Source organism: Tarenaya hassleriana, unplaced genomic scaffold (genome assembly GCF_000463585.1).
Source record: "Tarenaya hassleriana unplaced genomic scaffold, ASM46358v1 Cleome6, whole genome shotgun sequence".
Taxonomy (NCBI): Eukaryota; Viridiplantae; Streptophyta; class Magnoliopsida; order Brassicales; family Cleomaceae; genus Tarenaya; species Tarenaya hassleriana.
This window is the reverse complement of record NW_010968505.1, coordinates 2,705,534-2,718,638: the sequence shown is the minus strand read 5'-3', so window position 1 is coordinate 2,718,638 and position 13,105 is coordinate 2,705,534. Positions and strand designations below refer to the sequence as shown.

General features: G+C 37.2%; 2 protein-coding genes across 7 annotated transcripts in view; one reads left to right on the top strand and one right to left on the bottom strand.

Moving 5' to 3' along the window:
- LOC104799183 overlaps positions 1 to 5,652 on the bottom strand; it is a 9,554-nt gene extending 3,902 nt beyond the window's left edge. Inside the window, exons 1-12 of one of the 3 annotated variants that reach the window (XM_010521571.1) lie at positions 4,495 to 5,652; positions 3,811 to 3,926; positions 3,176 to 3,384; positions 2,805 to 2,924; positions 2,471 to 2,599; positions 2,247 to 2,372; positions 1,945 to 2,000; positions 1,747 to 1,846; positions 1,560 to 1,677; positions 1,098 to 1,307; positions 484 to 805; positions 238 to 331 (exon numbers count right to left, since the gene is read on the bottom strand). In XM_010521571.1, the coding sequence (XP_010519873.1) occupies positions 238 to 331; positions 484 to 805; positions 1,098 to 1,307; positions 1,560 to 1,677; positions 1,747 to 1,846; positions 1,945 to 2,000; positions 2,247 to 2,372; positions 2,471 to 2,599; positions 2,805 to 2,924; positions 3,176 to 3,384; positions 3,811 to 3,926; positions 4,495 to 5,327 (2,433 nt within the window). In that variant the 5' untranslated portion in view covers positions 5,328 to 5,652. The remainder of the gene's footprint in view (positions 1 to 237; positions 332 to 483; positions 806 to 1,097; positions 1,308 to 1,559; positions 1,678 to 1,746; positions 1,847 to 1,944; positions 2,001 to 2,246; positions 2,373 to 2,470; positions 2,600 to 2,804; positions 2,925 to 3,175; positions 3,385 to 3,810; positions 3,927 to 4,494) is intronic. The other 2 variants (XM_010521570.1, XM_010521572.1) reach the window with 2 other exon arrangements.
- A 3,666-nt stretch (positions 5,653 to 9,318) lies between these two features.
- LOC104799182 (clathrin interactor EPSIN 1) lies at positions 9,319 to 12,526 on the top strand. 4 transcript variants are annotated; one of them, XM_010521567.1, is made up of 10 exons: positions 9,319 to 9,490; positions 9,611 to 9,662; positions 10,347 to 10,426; positions 10,551 to 10,629; positions 10,714 to 10,797; positions 10,915 to 11,060; positions 11,146 to 11,364; positions 11,529 to 11,658; positions 11,775 to 11,838; positions 12,122 to 12,526. In XM_010521567.1, the coding sequence occupies exons 1-10, from the start codon at positions 9,450 to 9,452 to the stop codon at positions 12,328 to 12,330; spliced, it is 1,104 nt and encodes a 367-aa protein (XP_010519869.1). In that variant the 5' UTR covers positions 9,319 to 9,449; the 3' UTR covers positions 12,331 to 12,526. The 4 variants fall into 4 exon arrangements, 3 of the variants coding, with proteins under 3 accessions (XP_010519869.1, XP_010519871.1, XP_010519870.1); XM_010521569.1 differs by having other exon boundaries at positions 11,600 to 11,658; positions 12,122 to 12,214; XM_010521568.1 differs by having other exon boundaries at positions 9,446 to 9,490; positions 10,342 to 10,426.
- Positions 12,527 to 13,105: the final 579 nt, after the last annotated feature.

Sequence of the window (13,105 nt, the reverse complement as noted above, 5' to 3'; positions counted from 1 at the left end):
TTCCTGAAAAAAAAAAGGAATTTTTTGAAAATATTACCATTATTCAAGTACAAAAGAGTTCTGTGATATCGAGTAAAAGCCAATCCCTGAGTAAATATTGATTCCCATCTGCATGAGCAGCATATAAACTCTTTGAGTGTAATACTAAATTTATTACTTCGAAGAAGGAAAGGCCAATTTAAATATTTCACCAACGCAATATGATGATAATAACACAATTCCATGTTCTATTTGTACCTCACAGAAAATACCATAGAGTCCATCTGGGCAAGCTTTTCCTGTCACTGTGCCATTTCCTCCGGCGTAACCCTCATCTCCCCCCAGTCCTCCCCTTTAATTATTACAAATATATTTGCTCTGTTAATACCACATCGAATGCAAGTGATCGCTCAATCAAATATAGAATGCATTCAAAATAATTAATACATACAGAAACAATAAATTAGTGTCCATGGAAGAGGTGAAGGTCTTCACGGTACATACCTTGTATGGATCATTCCTTTTACGCTAGCAATAGGCTGGTATATGTCCCCGGTGGGAATGTTTGACCAGTGAAAATGAATCCTCCCACCTCCTCCTCCTCCACCACCAACTGGACTACCAGAACCACCACCACTTGACAGAACAGATGACTCTCCTAGAGCAAGGTAATGCAAGAACAAAAGGACTGTTCCACCAGAACCACCACCAGGTCCTATGCTAGAACCATTTTCATCTCTTACCATATGCCTGACACTTTCTCCATCAGCCCTAATTGAGCCATCAAGGGATAAACCAGATAGTGGCTGCTCCATCGAACCAATTACTGCCCAGATTCATAGGAAATAAAAGAATCAATGATCAGGTATCACTTTTACAGGCACTAAGTTAACCACAAAAACGTGCATAGTATGTACTGTTAGGTAAGAATGGCAACACTGGCAAGTTTCTCCAATGCTAACAGGGTATCAATTGTAAACATATTATAAGATAACAAAAGACAATTCCCACAATTAGATCAACATTATTAACAGTCATCGGCAACTATTCTGCATGGACTGTAAAAGACAATCTAAACTTCATGATTGACGAACATCGAAATATCAGACATAGCATACCTATGATTCCACCACCAGCAGCAGAATAATCTGATCTATAATTGCCACTTCCACTGCCAAGTTCACATGGCAGATCTGCATTTCCATACATAATGCCACCGTCTACACAGCTACCATTATAACATACACGCCCACCTTTACCACCATGCCCACCACCACTGCCAATCCCATTACTAAGAAATTTACCTTCACCCACCCCACCTCTACACCCTGTATGGAAAATTAACGCAATAACACATGTATGTTACAAAAGAACAAAATACTAAGAAAGAAAGATTTTATCTTTTTCTCCCCCAAGTCCCAACTTTTATGAGTAGAAAGCAACTTAAATTATTATAAACAGGAGAAAACCAAAGTGTAACAGAAGTAGAAGCCCAAAGAAATGCAGCAGAAAGATGAAAACGTATAGAATGAAAACATCTTCATCCACACAAAAAAAATAAAGCAAAAAGTTTGAATTACCCATTCCACTAGCACTTATTTCTCCGGAGGATTGAAGGGTTACTGTTTTTGCACGGTGAAAATGAACTACTGATCCTTTGATGAAGCCTTCAACAAGAATATCTTCAACACGACATATCTACAATAGAAAACAATTACATACAGATTTTTCAAACTAGAAACAATATAAGTTGTGGTCAGTAAGAACCTGGAGAGTGAAGGACAGAGATGAATTGACGTTGCAATCCTCCGGTGGGTTTAATAGTTCATAAGGACAATCTTGTTGTTCACAGTAGAGCTTTGGAGTACTAAACAGGAAATGAATACCATTAATACAGCTATTTTCTACCCCAAAGAATAATTAAAACTAACTTAGTAAGAGGATGGGGTTTTCCTCCAAACTTACACGGCATCTTTTGACACATTCTGTAGAGGACCACGCAAAATAGAACCCGGCCCAACCTTCACATGAAAAGATTTAATTACTATCTCCTACATCGCAAAGTCTGTCCTATATCTATAGAGATTAATGCCAATAACCTTTAAAAAAGTATTTGTCAAATTATGCATATACTTGTCCTAGTCTCAGAACTAAAACCACAAACTATTGTTCACATCTGCACAAAATTTCAGTAAGCCATCTAATGCAGGACTAGATAAAAAGAAGAAAAAAAAAGGAAGAAAATCCAACACAGGAAAAGCCCTTACATAAATTCTGTAAAACAGAGACAACACAAGCCTTTGTGCTTCAATTGAATCCCCTGGTCCAGTTAGATTTAAGAAACCTTGGCCATGAACTCCAAGATTTGCATTTGACCGGATAACAGATGATCCCTACATTCAGAGCCAAGGGAAAATATCAACAAATTAGATCCTAAGGCATGCCCCAAACAGTATGAAGGTACAAATAGCAAGAATGATAATTCAAGTACCCTGAGAACAAATAAATTGCTAGCCTCAAGCATGGAAGTGGCTACAGTTGTATCTCCTCCTCCATCTATATGCAACTGTGAATTCCACATCAAGAACATCTTGACAGTCATGCGTAATGCTCCATAAACCTAGCAAATCCCAGATAATCACAAAACATAATGAACACCAAGTTTAGGCAAGCAAGCAATGAAATAAAACCTGGAGTGGGAGAAAATGTAATACACCCAAAAGTGAAGCAGCCGGATATCCACATAATCACAAAGCATAACAATACGGTGCATTTGCATCCATGATTTTCAACAGAGGGAAACAGAGAAGCACGATTGCTGTCACCTTGATAGTGGAGTCACTCATTAAGAGTTCTTCAGCCAACAGTTCAAACACTGATGTAGCATAATGCGCTAGTCCAAAGCTTAAAACGCCACCACATAACAAACTAATCTGACCTTGGACCTACATAAAGATTTATCCACTGCAGAAATAAATACTGGATAGGCGAAAGCATTCAGCAGCTCAAGAAATATGAAAGCATGCCAAGAGAGAAACTGTTGACAGAAGACATTCGAGTTCAGACAGAACCAATGGATGGTCTCCTTGCATACAAGTATCACGACTTCTAAACATAAATGGAAGAGTGCAGAAAGTGATAAAGCAAAACAGGAACGCTAGAAGGGCTTCTGTGCTGAAAATCCATATTCTAATACCTGGACACGACTCCAAAGCAGAGGACAAGTAGCTCTTGCACGATCCTGAATATAAACGTTGGTCCAAAGAGGTTGGAAAGGAAACTCTAAGAGAAGAGTATAAGTATCTGTCGACATATTGTAATTGCTAACAAAAAGGCTACGGGGAACAGCATCGTATAGCGTCCCAGCAGCACCTGCGTTATCTGGGCAACCAATACTGTATCCACCTGCATGTATGAGAACATAGTCAGTTCACACAGTCCAAATGCAATTAAGCTTATGAGTACAACATTTACTCGCTCAAAGCTGAACCGCAAGTTAATGCCTATGTTAACAAAATAACTGATGATGCAAAGATCAAAAGGCTCGTTAACTGAAAATTTAACGGCTTATCAGCTAATAATACATGGAATTACAGCAGAAATGTCTCGAATAGCGCTCAAAGTCAGATAAACAAATATGAGAAACAAAGAATTCTGAAATCAGCATTCATGATCCATTAACCTTAATCGTGAAGAAAACAACCAGAAACTAAACTAGATTCCTTCCTGCAAGAGGAAATAGGTGCAGTGGAGACCACATAAAGGGGGACTGGACCACTAGAAAGTTAGTCGCAGAAGGAAAATATAACTTCCTTAAGGGAGAGATCTAACCATGCACAAAGATCTTTGGGTCATCATGCCTGCTGAAAATGTCAACGGATACCCTTCCACCGCCCCCACCACCATAACCATTTCCACCACAAGCACTGATCCGTCCAATTCCAGTCCTGCACTTCAAAAGAGTAAGAATCATGGGACTCTGCCTAAAGCCGAGATATATTCAACAAGAATCCTGGTAGACCAAAGACAAAGTTTCAATAAGCTCTATCTAGCAAAAACTTTATCGACCAACCTTTGAACCAACAAGGAAACGCTAATTAATTTCATGTGTGAATGTGTGCTTCATACAACAGCCAAGGCAACTACGAACGGTCACAGGCAACATCAGGAATATATATATAAATATATAAGCATACAAGACTTCGATAAATTCAAGTCAAAGAACTTCCAAATAAGATAAGCCACTCATGAGCAAAGTTCGACTTCGACCATATTTTACTGAAAAATGAAAAGTGTAGATGTATGCCCTTCTATCAGGAACTCAACCAAGGTTAAAAGTAAGGTGATAATTTTGAGAAATTCCTAATCAAGATGATCACCAACAGTGTTGAAAAATTTTCTATATCAGCACACAGTTTTCCATTTGAAAAACCTACCTTTTCTGCTCACCACAATGATTATAATTCATTGAACTAATTGTAAACTAGTAAAAACAAGGATAGGAAGGGTCATTACATCTTGTATGCCGTGATGAAGATACTTCCTCCAGACCCACCACCTCCTTTGGCTCCTCCATCAGCTCCGTCGGCCAAAATGCTGCCATTAACCTCCAGAAACTGCATAATATCCATCTTCACTCGCCCGCCTCCCCCACCACCGTAATCAATCTCCCTGCTCGTCGATCCACCTTTGCTCCCATAGCTCCACGGCCGCTGAAGAGTCGACCACGAGTACGCATCACCTCCCCAGACATCCTCGGGAAGCTTCTTATTGTCGGTCAAACAGCAAGCTCCCCTGCCGCCCTGACCCCCACCACATCCATCGATCCCTGGCGGCGGGTCTCCGGCCAAACCCGTCGTGTTCACAGCCGACCCATTCGCAAAGCTAGCGTTACCAGCTGTGAGTTCCAAAGTTCCAGCGATAATCGAAGACTTGGCCCCCAAAGAGAAGTTTCCAGAAACATTGATAGCTACGGAGCAACCTGGTATTGGGCAGTGGAACCTAACACCGGGGAGGATGATAAAATTGCCCTTCCCAGCAATGTATACATCGCGCGTGAGGTTCAAATCGGCGACAATCTTACAAGTCGTGTCCAAAAACCCCACCCCGCCGAGATCATCGGCGCAAGACACCGAGGGTCCGTGCGGGGGTGGTGGAGGCGGAGCTGGCGGCGAGTAATCCTGGTGGAAAAGGAACGATTCCGAATCCGGGTCCAAATCCGAATCCAAACCCAGTTTCGAATCCGACACCACTAACGAAAATCCATGACCTGAGCACAAGCTAGGGTTTACAGCAAACGCCGTAATAACTACAAAGAAGGCGAGGAAGAAGAAGTCAAATCGAGCCATCCACCAGTAGCGAGAGTCATCACAGTTGAAGCCTGATTAGGGTTTCTATTAGAACCCAATCCGATTCATGGAGCGTAGGGTCTGAAGAAGCTTAAACTCGCCGCTAAACATAAGAGACCCACACGCACTCTCCCTCTCGATATCTCCAGCACTCCTATGCATACATCTGTAGATACATATATGTATGCATGTATGTATAGGTCGTCTTCCACACGAAGATTGTGAAGAAAGCCACAGAAAACTCTCCGAAAATGGCTGAAACAGCTTCAAGAGAGAGAAAAAGTGCTTTGCTTTCCTCGCGGAAGAGGGAGAGGAGAGAGAGAAAGGGAAAGGAGCCTAGGGGAAGGAAACAGGTTGGAACGGAGAAAAGAGATAAAATTCAGGTGCGGGCAGGTTAACGTGAACCTTTTAAGTAACTGAATTTCATTGGCCACTTTTTTCCTCAGCAAATAATACCTTGACACGTCATCGAGATTGAGTTACTCTGTGTCATGGTTCACGTGAGACCGGAAGGTTCAGCTGAACGAGTCGAATGATGTGAAGACACGTGTCATAGATTTAATCACCCTCTTTGTTTAACTAAACTATGATTTAAGGGATTTAATTGCACGATTTAATGACTGCTTTTTGAATTTAAAACCGCCAATGTACGTGGTACAGCATATTTCGGATGTCAGAACGACGACGTTTGAGTCCATGGCCTTTTTATGATGGACCAGTTTCGAGGAGTCTCTTGACGCATATGCCAGCTCAGCTGGAGACCCAAAAAAGGCAGGTGACGTGGACGGACCAAAAACTTTTTTTTTTTGGTTAAAAAGGTAAATATTTTATAAACTATAGAGTAGTTTTTATACATAAGTCTATTATAGATCGAATACCCTTTACAATAGCAGTACACATGTGCCTCAAAATGACACCATTACAATCACAAGAACGAGACAAACAAAATGTTACACAACAGTTAACGATGTGAGAGAGTGACATAGTACCAATCCGCAAGTAGAACAGGATCTAACCTCCGAGAGGAGCCAAGGAGGGAATGAATGCAGTTTTCGAACCATTTCATTCAGCTTATGGTAAGCTGCAACTGTCAAAACTTGGTTCCAAAATTGACGAGCGTTTCGTTCCGCCCAAATCAAATAGATCGAACATTGGAGGAGGATGAGGCTTATCAGACCTCTATTTCGGGATTGGTCATTACCCGAACTTTCAATCCAACTCAAGGTTAGGTGAAGATCCGTCGGTGGATTATCAAAGATGAGCCTAACAAACCGAGACCAGACCTGGTAACTATAGGAATAGAGGAAGAATAAGTGGGCATGAGATTCTACCTCATGGACCAAAAACTTTTACTTATATATTATGACTTAATCCAAAATTAAATCAAGAAAACACTACTAGAAATAAAAGGTTTATTCTCAACTCAAGCCAACATTTTCCAATGCTTGAAAATAGAAGTGTTTCCAAAACAAATAGATGGTCGTTTATGACTTGTTATCCGTGCCTGAAGTGTATAAAATCTCTTTTTTTTACATATAATAATCAATTTTATTAATTAATTATGTGTTCAAAGTAAATAACATTTTGATGAAGAGTATATATTGTAATAATAATAAAAAAAATGTACAGTTTTATATGTTTGTGAAATATTAGAATCAACGGCTTATTTATGAAAGTTTACAATATTCTATTTTTTTATAATATATGTATATAAAAAGCATTTCATATGATTTGGACATGAATCTCCAAATTTTAAATATCTATAAGTAAAATATCTAAAATTCTAAATACTCATCTTTTGGTTAGTCAAGTATGAATTACGTTAATAACAAGAACTTAAAATTTTTTTTCATCTAAATTCAATTTTCGTTTAACAATTATTTGATCCACAATAAATTTGGACACCGAGATTTAAGGTCATGACTATGGATAAGGAGGGACAGTGAAGGGTGATGAAGAGAGGCGTCACTCCTCATAACACACCTTACTCCGCTCTCGTCAATCGTCACTCGTCGTTACCTTCACCTGTTGGGTTTCGGTGCAATTTCGAGGATTCGAGTCGTACAAAATCGAAAAATATGATACCGTTTTAAATCAAGCCAGCCAAAATTCTTAAACGATATTTTTTATAAAACCGACTTTTTTTGGAATATAATCGAACCGAATAGAATTTTAAAAAATCTCGAAAAATCGATTTAAAAAAAATATATCTAAAATGTTCTTTATAAAAACTGAAATCGAACCGAATGGAATATAATATAATAACTGATTGATATATATTTTTGTAGACTCGAAAGAATTTGAACTAAATTATTTCCGACTCGAATCTGAATTGAGGTGTTGAATGAGAAGTGGTTTTCGGAGTTTTTGGATTTTAAAAATTGAAAAAACCGACAATCAAGTTTTTTGAAATTTGGTTTTCCTAAAAATCCGGAAATCTATTTTATGGAAAAAATCAACTAAAAACCAAAAGCCATATTTTTTTAGATTTTGAATGGGGATGAGTTTTAGACTTTGAATGGGGATGAGTTTTATTTTGGGTTTTTAGTTTTAGTTTTTGGATTTTTGGCTTTTTGGATTTTATAATATTTGAAAACTAAAAAATAGTAACTTTTGATTTTTCTTTGATTTTTTCACTAAAATGGCTTTCCAAGTTTTTAGGAAAAGTAATTTTGTGAAAACTTGAATGATAATTTTTTTGATTTTTGGATTCTAAAAACTCTAACCATTCAAGAACTTACAAACTTATAAAAACAAAAAAAAAACTAAAAACTAAAAACCAAAAACCAAAAACTAAAGCCAAAAACCCAAAATAAAAACCAATGTCATTCAAGACCGGAATAACGAAATGCTCACCTTTACCTTCACCGTCTTCTTCGGACTTTGAATACGTCTTTGCTCTCTTTGAACCTATTTTTCTTTGCCCCTCGTTCCTTTGCATATTTCCTCGTGGCCTGGCCAAGTGAAACTCACCCACTTTGCTTCTTTCCTCACCTCGTCACCCCACGTTTCCTCGTGTTTTCTCTCTCTCGAATATTATTAACCTTTATAAAATCAAGATCAGATAATCTAATTAAAAAAATTGAAAATACGAAACCGATATCAAATATATCGAAATATTATTTTTATTTTTATTTTATTTTTACCTTTATCGTTTTTCTTTTGTAAACCGAATTTATGGATACTAAATTTATAATTTACTCAAATAATATGAAGTTCTCGGTGTGATTTTTGCAATTCCATTTTCCAAGTACACGATTTTTAGAACACAACCAAAAATGCGATTTATTTACTTGTTTTGCATCCTCTTTTTTATTTTATGATTTTATTAATCTTCTATGTATTTCTATTTTAAATCTGAATAATATGATTATTATTGTTATTATCTTGATTCTTTAAATTTTGAATAAAAAAGGAATTCGTGGGAAAAAAGAGAAAAGGAATCGTGAAAAAAAAAGGAATTGAAGAAACGGCACGAAGTTTAAATGTTTATCAAAGATTTAACACGTATGCCGTTTTATTGGGACCACAAAAGCAAGGAGTTCGTGCCGTTTTTGTTTCTCAACGGCCGTTTGTACGGACCACTGATCCAGAGGGGTTCTTGACTCAAATGACCCACTTGGGTCGCATCTATTTCACCTGTACAACACAAAAAACATAACATATTTTTTTCTCCATAAAAAGACGAAATTACCCTTAATGAATCGCGATATTTATCCGTTCAAAAACAACTTCGTTATTACGACTTCATAATTAATTCTAAATATAGTTACAAACAAGTGGTAAAAAAAATCATCCGTCTTATTTTAGTTGTATATGAGTTATATGTTAGTCGCAAAAAGGTCGCAAAAAATAAAACGAAAATGGTATTTTGGACTTTTTCAACCGAAAAGTGGGTTAAAATTAGAAAAAAAAATTATTTTTTTTTGGTGGTGTACCCTGAAATTGCTGCGATTTATTTGGGTAATATTCCCGATCCAGAGAGCGTTGATTGAAGGAAAAAAAAAAAAGCGATAAATAAAACAAACCGAACCAGTCGCCTGATCAGATCTCAATTTCTCCTCCCACCAAAAATTTTGCAGGTTTTGTTTCACTCGTTGATCCTGGTTCCTCAGTTTCGAAATGGATTTCATGAAGGTCTTCGATGAAACGATTCGGGAAATGTAGGTTTTCCGGGTAGTCCGTCTAATCTTCTTCGATTTTGGATCCGATCGATTCAAAATCGAAATCAATGTTGATTTTCCTGAAATGATCGTCTTGTTTTGATGCTTTTCCGATTTCAGAAAGAGGGAGGTGAATCTGAAGGTTTTGAAGGTCCCCGAGATCGAGCAAAAGGTGAGAATTGGTCCTCGAGCGTCTCTCTATATGTTCTGAAATGTCTGTCTGGTTGTCGGGCAAATTCTCTACGATGTAATATTGTTTCAGCTTGATGCTTGAAAACGAATCTATAAAATGAAATTGCCTGTAAGAATGAGTAGTTAAGCTGCATTATTGTTGTGATTTCGCTGTTCGAGTTAGGAAACTGGCCCAGAGATTAGGTTCACTCCAGGATTGATACGTCGTAAATCAATGTAGAACAAGCTAGCACCTGGCCATTGTGTTGGATGATCATCAATGTGTATGCTTCTATCTGCCTGAATTCTGTGTTTGATCTTGTCCTTGGAGTTCAACCTCAGGTTCTATTCTAAGGCTTTGAATGGAGATGGCTTTTATTTTGGGTTTTTGGTTTTAGTTTTTGGATTTTGGTTTTTAGTTTTTGTTTTTTGACTTTTGGATTTTATAATATTTGAAAACTCAAAAAAAGTAGCTTTTGGTTTTTCATTGAATTTTTCACTAAAATGGCTTTCCAAGTTTTTAGGAAAAGTAATTTTGTAAAAACTTGAATGTTGTTTTTTTTTTGTTTTTAGATTCTAAAAACTCCAAAAACTCCTACCATTCAAGGCCAACCCAGAGTGTGCTGATGATGAAATTATTGAGGTCTAGTTATGTTAATAAATCTTTGACTTGTGTTTAGTGCAGGTATTGGATTCTACAGATAATGAACCTTGGGGCCCCCACGGTTCTGCATTGGCCGAGATAGCTCAGGCCACAAAGAAATTGTAATCTCCCAGTTTACTCCTTATGTGCTATGTTCCCAAAAACTATTCTTTTATATACAATTCTACTTTCAACATTTTTATTTTATTTTATAATGCTTTTCGTGTTGGTTGGCCATATGCTTAGCACGGAGTGCCAGATGGTTATGAATGTTCTATGGACAAGGTTAGGCGAAGCAGGAAAAGATTGGCGTTATGTCTATAAGGTAGAATCTTCTTGATGTTTTCCTGTGGTAATTTCTTTCCACAGTTTATGCTATTGGTGTGATCCCATATTATGTTGCTATCAGGCACTGGCCGTTATAGAGTATCTGATTTCACACGGATCAGATCGTGCGGTTGATGAGATTATTGAACATACTTACCAAATATCTGTACGTACCTGCCTCGAATTCAGTGCTATATGGTTTTTATTGCTCACAATTGGAGAATGTGGGTCTTTTTCAGAAATAATTTCTCGTTTGCTTGATTTTTCATTTTCATTGGCGTAGTCACTCACAAGCTTCGAGTATGTGGAACCAAATGGAAAAGATGTGGGAATTAATGTGAGGAAAAAGGCAGAAAACATAGTGGCTCTGTTGAATAATAAAGAAAAAATCCAGGAAACCAGAGAGAAAGCAGCATCAAATCGTAACAAGTTAGTCTATTTAAAAGTGAAAAGAAACATTTCTAAGGTCATTGGTGTCTCTATGGAGCCTTGATCTGTCCCACTTTCAATTTAGGTATGTTGGCCTTTCATCAACTGGAATAACATACAAGTCTGGTTCAGCTTCATATGGTGGTAGTTATCAAAGTGGTTCGAGAAACTTTGACAGCTATAAGGATAGAGATTGCGGAGAAGTGGAGAAGAACGATATTGATTCTTTCAGAAAGTCAAGGCATGGTTTTAAAAGCGACAAACATAGTTACAGTCCGAAGAAGAGTGATTCACACTATGGCAGGTGTTGCATATAAACCCATTGCTTTTCTGATGTTATTGTCATTTTGCAAAATTGACATATCTTGGATTCTGCAAATGTGTTTTCCTGTTAATGATGCTCATTTGTGTTTTTTGGTTCTGACTTCTGGACTTTTTTTTTGCTTGCATGTCTTTTATATAACTGAGGTTGGCGGCCAACCGTTGGCCTGATGATTTAGCATTCTTGTCTCTATGTGGTTTCAATTCTCAATCTGCAGTAAGGATCAAGATAAGTTATCCAGTGGAACAAAGTCTTCGTCAAAGCATCAAGAATCTGGTGAACACTGTGAAGCTCCTTTAAACGACGACCATGATTTTGATCCTCGTGGAACTTCTAGTAGTAGTATGTTTACCAAATGGTAGTGCAAGTAACAAAAGAAGGATGCTTTCCAGGTGAAATCTGGACTTTGGGCCGACTCACTGAGCCGAGGACTGATTGACCTTAATATAACTGCTCGTAAGTCATAGTGTTTTTTTCTCCTTATACTAGCTCTCGTCCTGTGGCAAGTGCTGGTTTCTTTCAGAATTTATATAATTACGAATCATAAGTACTGTTTTTTTCCCTTATAAACTCTATCCGATAAACAACGAGCCATTTGGTTTGCCATCATGTTATAGATACATGTTACAGACTCTTCTGGGTCTTGTAAACGATCTGATGTTTACCAAAAGATTCATGGTTTTGCTTCCCGAATCTCTTCCATGTCCTAACTATTGTCCATGGAAACGTCATTTCTCAGCCAAGAAAGTATCATTGGCGGATGTGGGCGTCGTGGGTGATCTGAGCAATGTCTCGGGTGAACAACAAAAGGCAGCTACGGCCGCACACTACACAGGATGGTCGATGGGAACGGGCTCTGGTCTCGGTGGAACGGGACTGTACGCTCCCCACCAGCAAGCGACTGATAACTCGGACGATTCCTTCTCCAGCCTCAGTGGCCAACAATAACAATACGGAGGATTTAAGCAGTGAGTTTCAGACAAAAAAATGAAGAATATGTTTTGGATTCTGTCACATACAGATCCTGGTTTCCTGTGAAACCCATGCCGTTTTCGGTTTCTAAGTCAGACTGGGATCTGCGTGTTTTTTTCTCTCTCGCTGTTTTCGAATTGATGGATAAATTGTTTTTGTTATTTGCGCTTAATTCTAAGCTATATTTAAATGAATAAAAATGTTGAAATCGGCATATTATTATTATCTGCAAGTTTGAGAAATTGAAATGATAATATTATTAAATCGATTACGTGATTTAATACAGATAGTTTACAACCTATTGATTATTGAATATTTGCATAACCAAAAATGCCTCTGAAATCATCATTTAACATTGTTTTCATACTTTAAGCAATCATAAATGTCGACTTCTTTTTTTGAAATGTATAAATTTTAATATGTCTTAGCTAACAAATTTTGCAACAGATATAAAAGATCTTTATTTTTATTAAAGTCGAGTTATTACTAATGCATCTCTATTTACTTTTTTTTATATATTGTTCAAAGATGATGAAAATGATTAATACGGTAATGTAAAAGTACAAAAAAACTACAAATTGATTTTGATAAGTTGATGAATATCTTAAATTCTAATATTTATTACTCGATTCGTTTTTTATTTTATGTTTGATTTAATTGGTAATTGTTTTTAGATTTCGTATAAAATATTTAAATTAAATATAACATTTTATAAATTCCTAAATTTAATTGAATATAACATAAACAGATA

Excerpts from the sequence above, each read along its gene's own strand:
- LOC104799182 (XM_010521567.1), top strand. The coding sequence starts at position 9,450 with ATGGATTTCATGAAGGTCTTCGATGAAACGATTCGGGAAAT. Across the intron at positions 9,491-9,610 it reads GATGAAACGATTCGGGAAAT|AAAGAGGGAGGTGAATCTGA; the intron begins GTAGGTTTTCCG and ends TTCCGATTTCAG. Across the intron at positions 11,659-11,774 it reads GTCAAAGCATCAAGAATCTG|GTGAAATCTGGACTTTGGGC; the intron begins GTGAACACTGTG and ends GATGCTTTCCAG.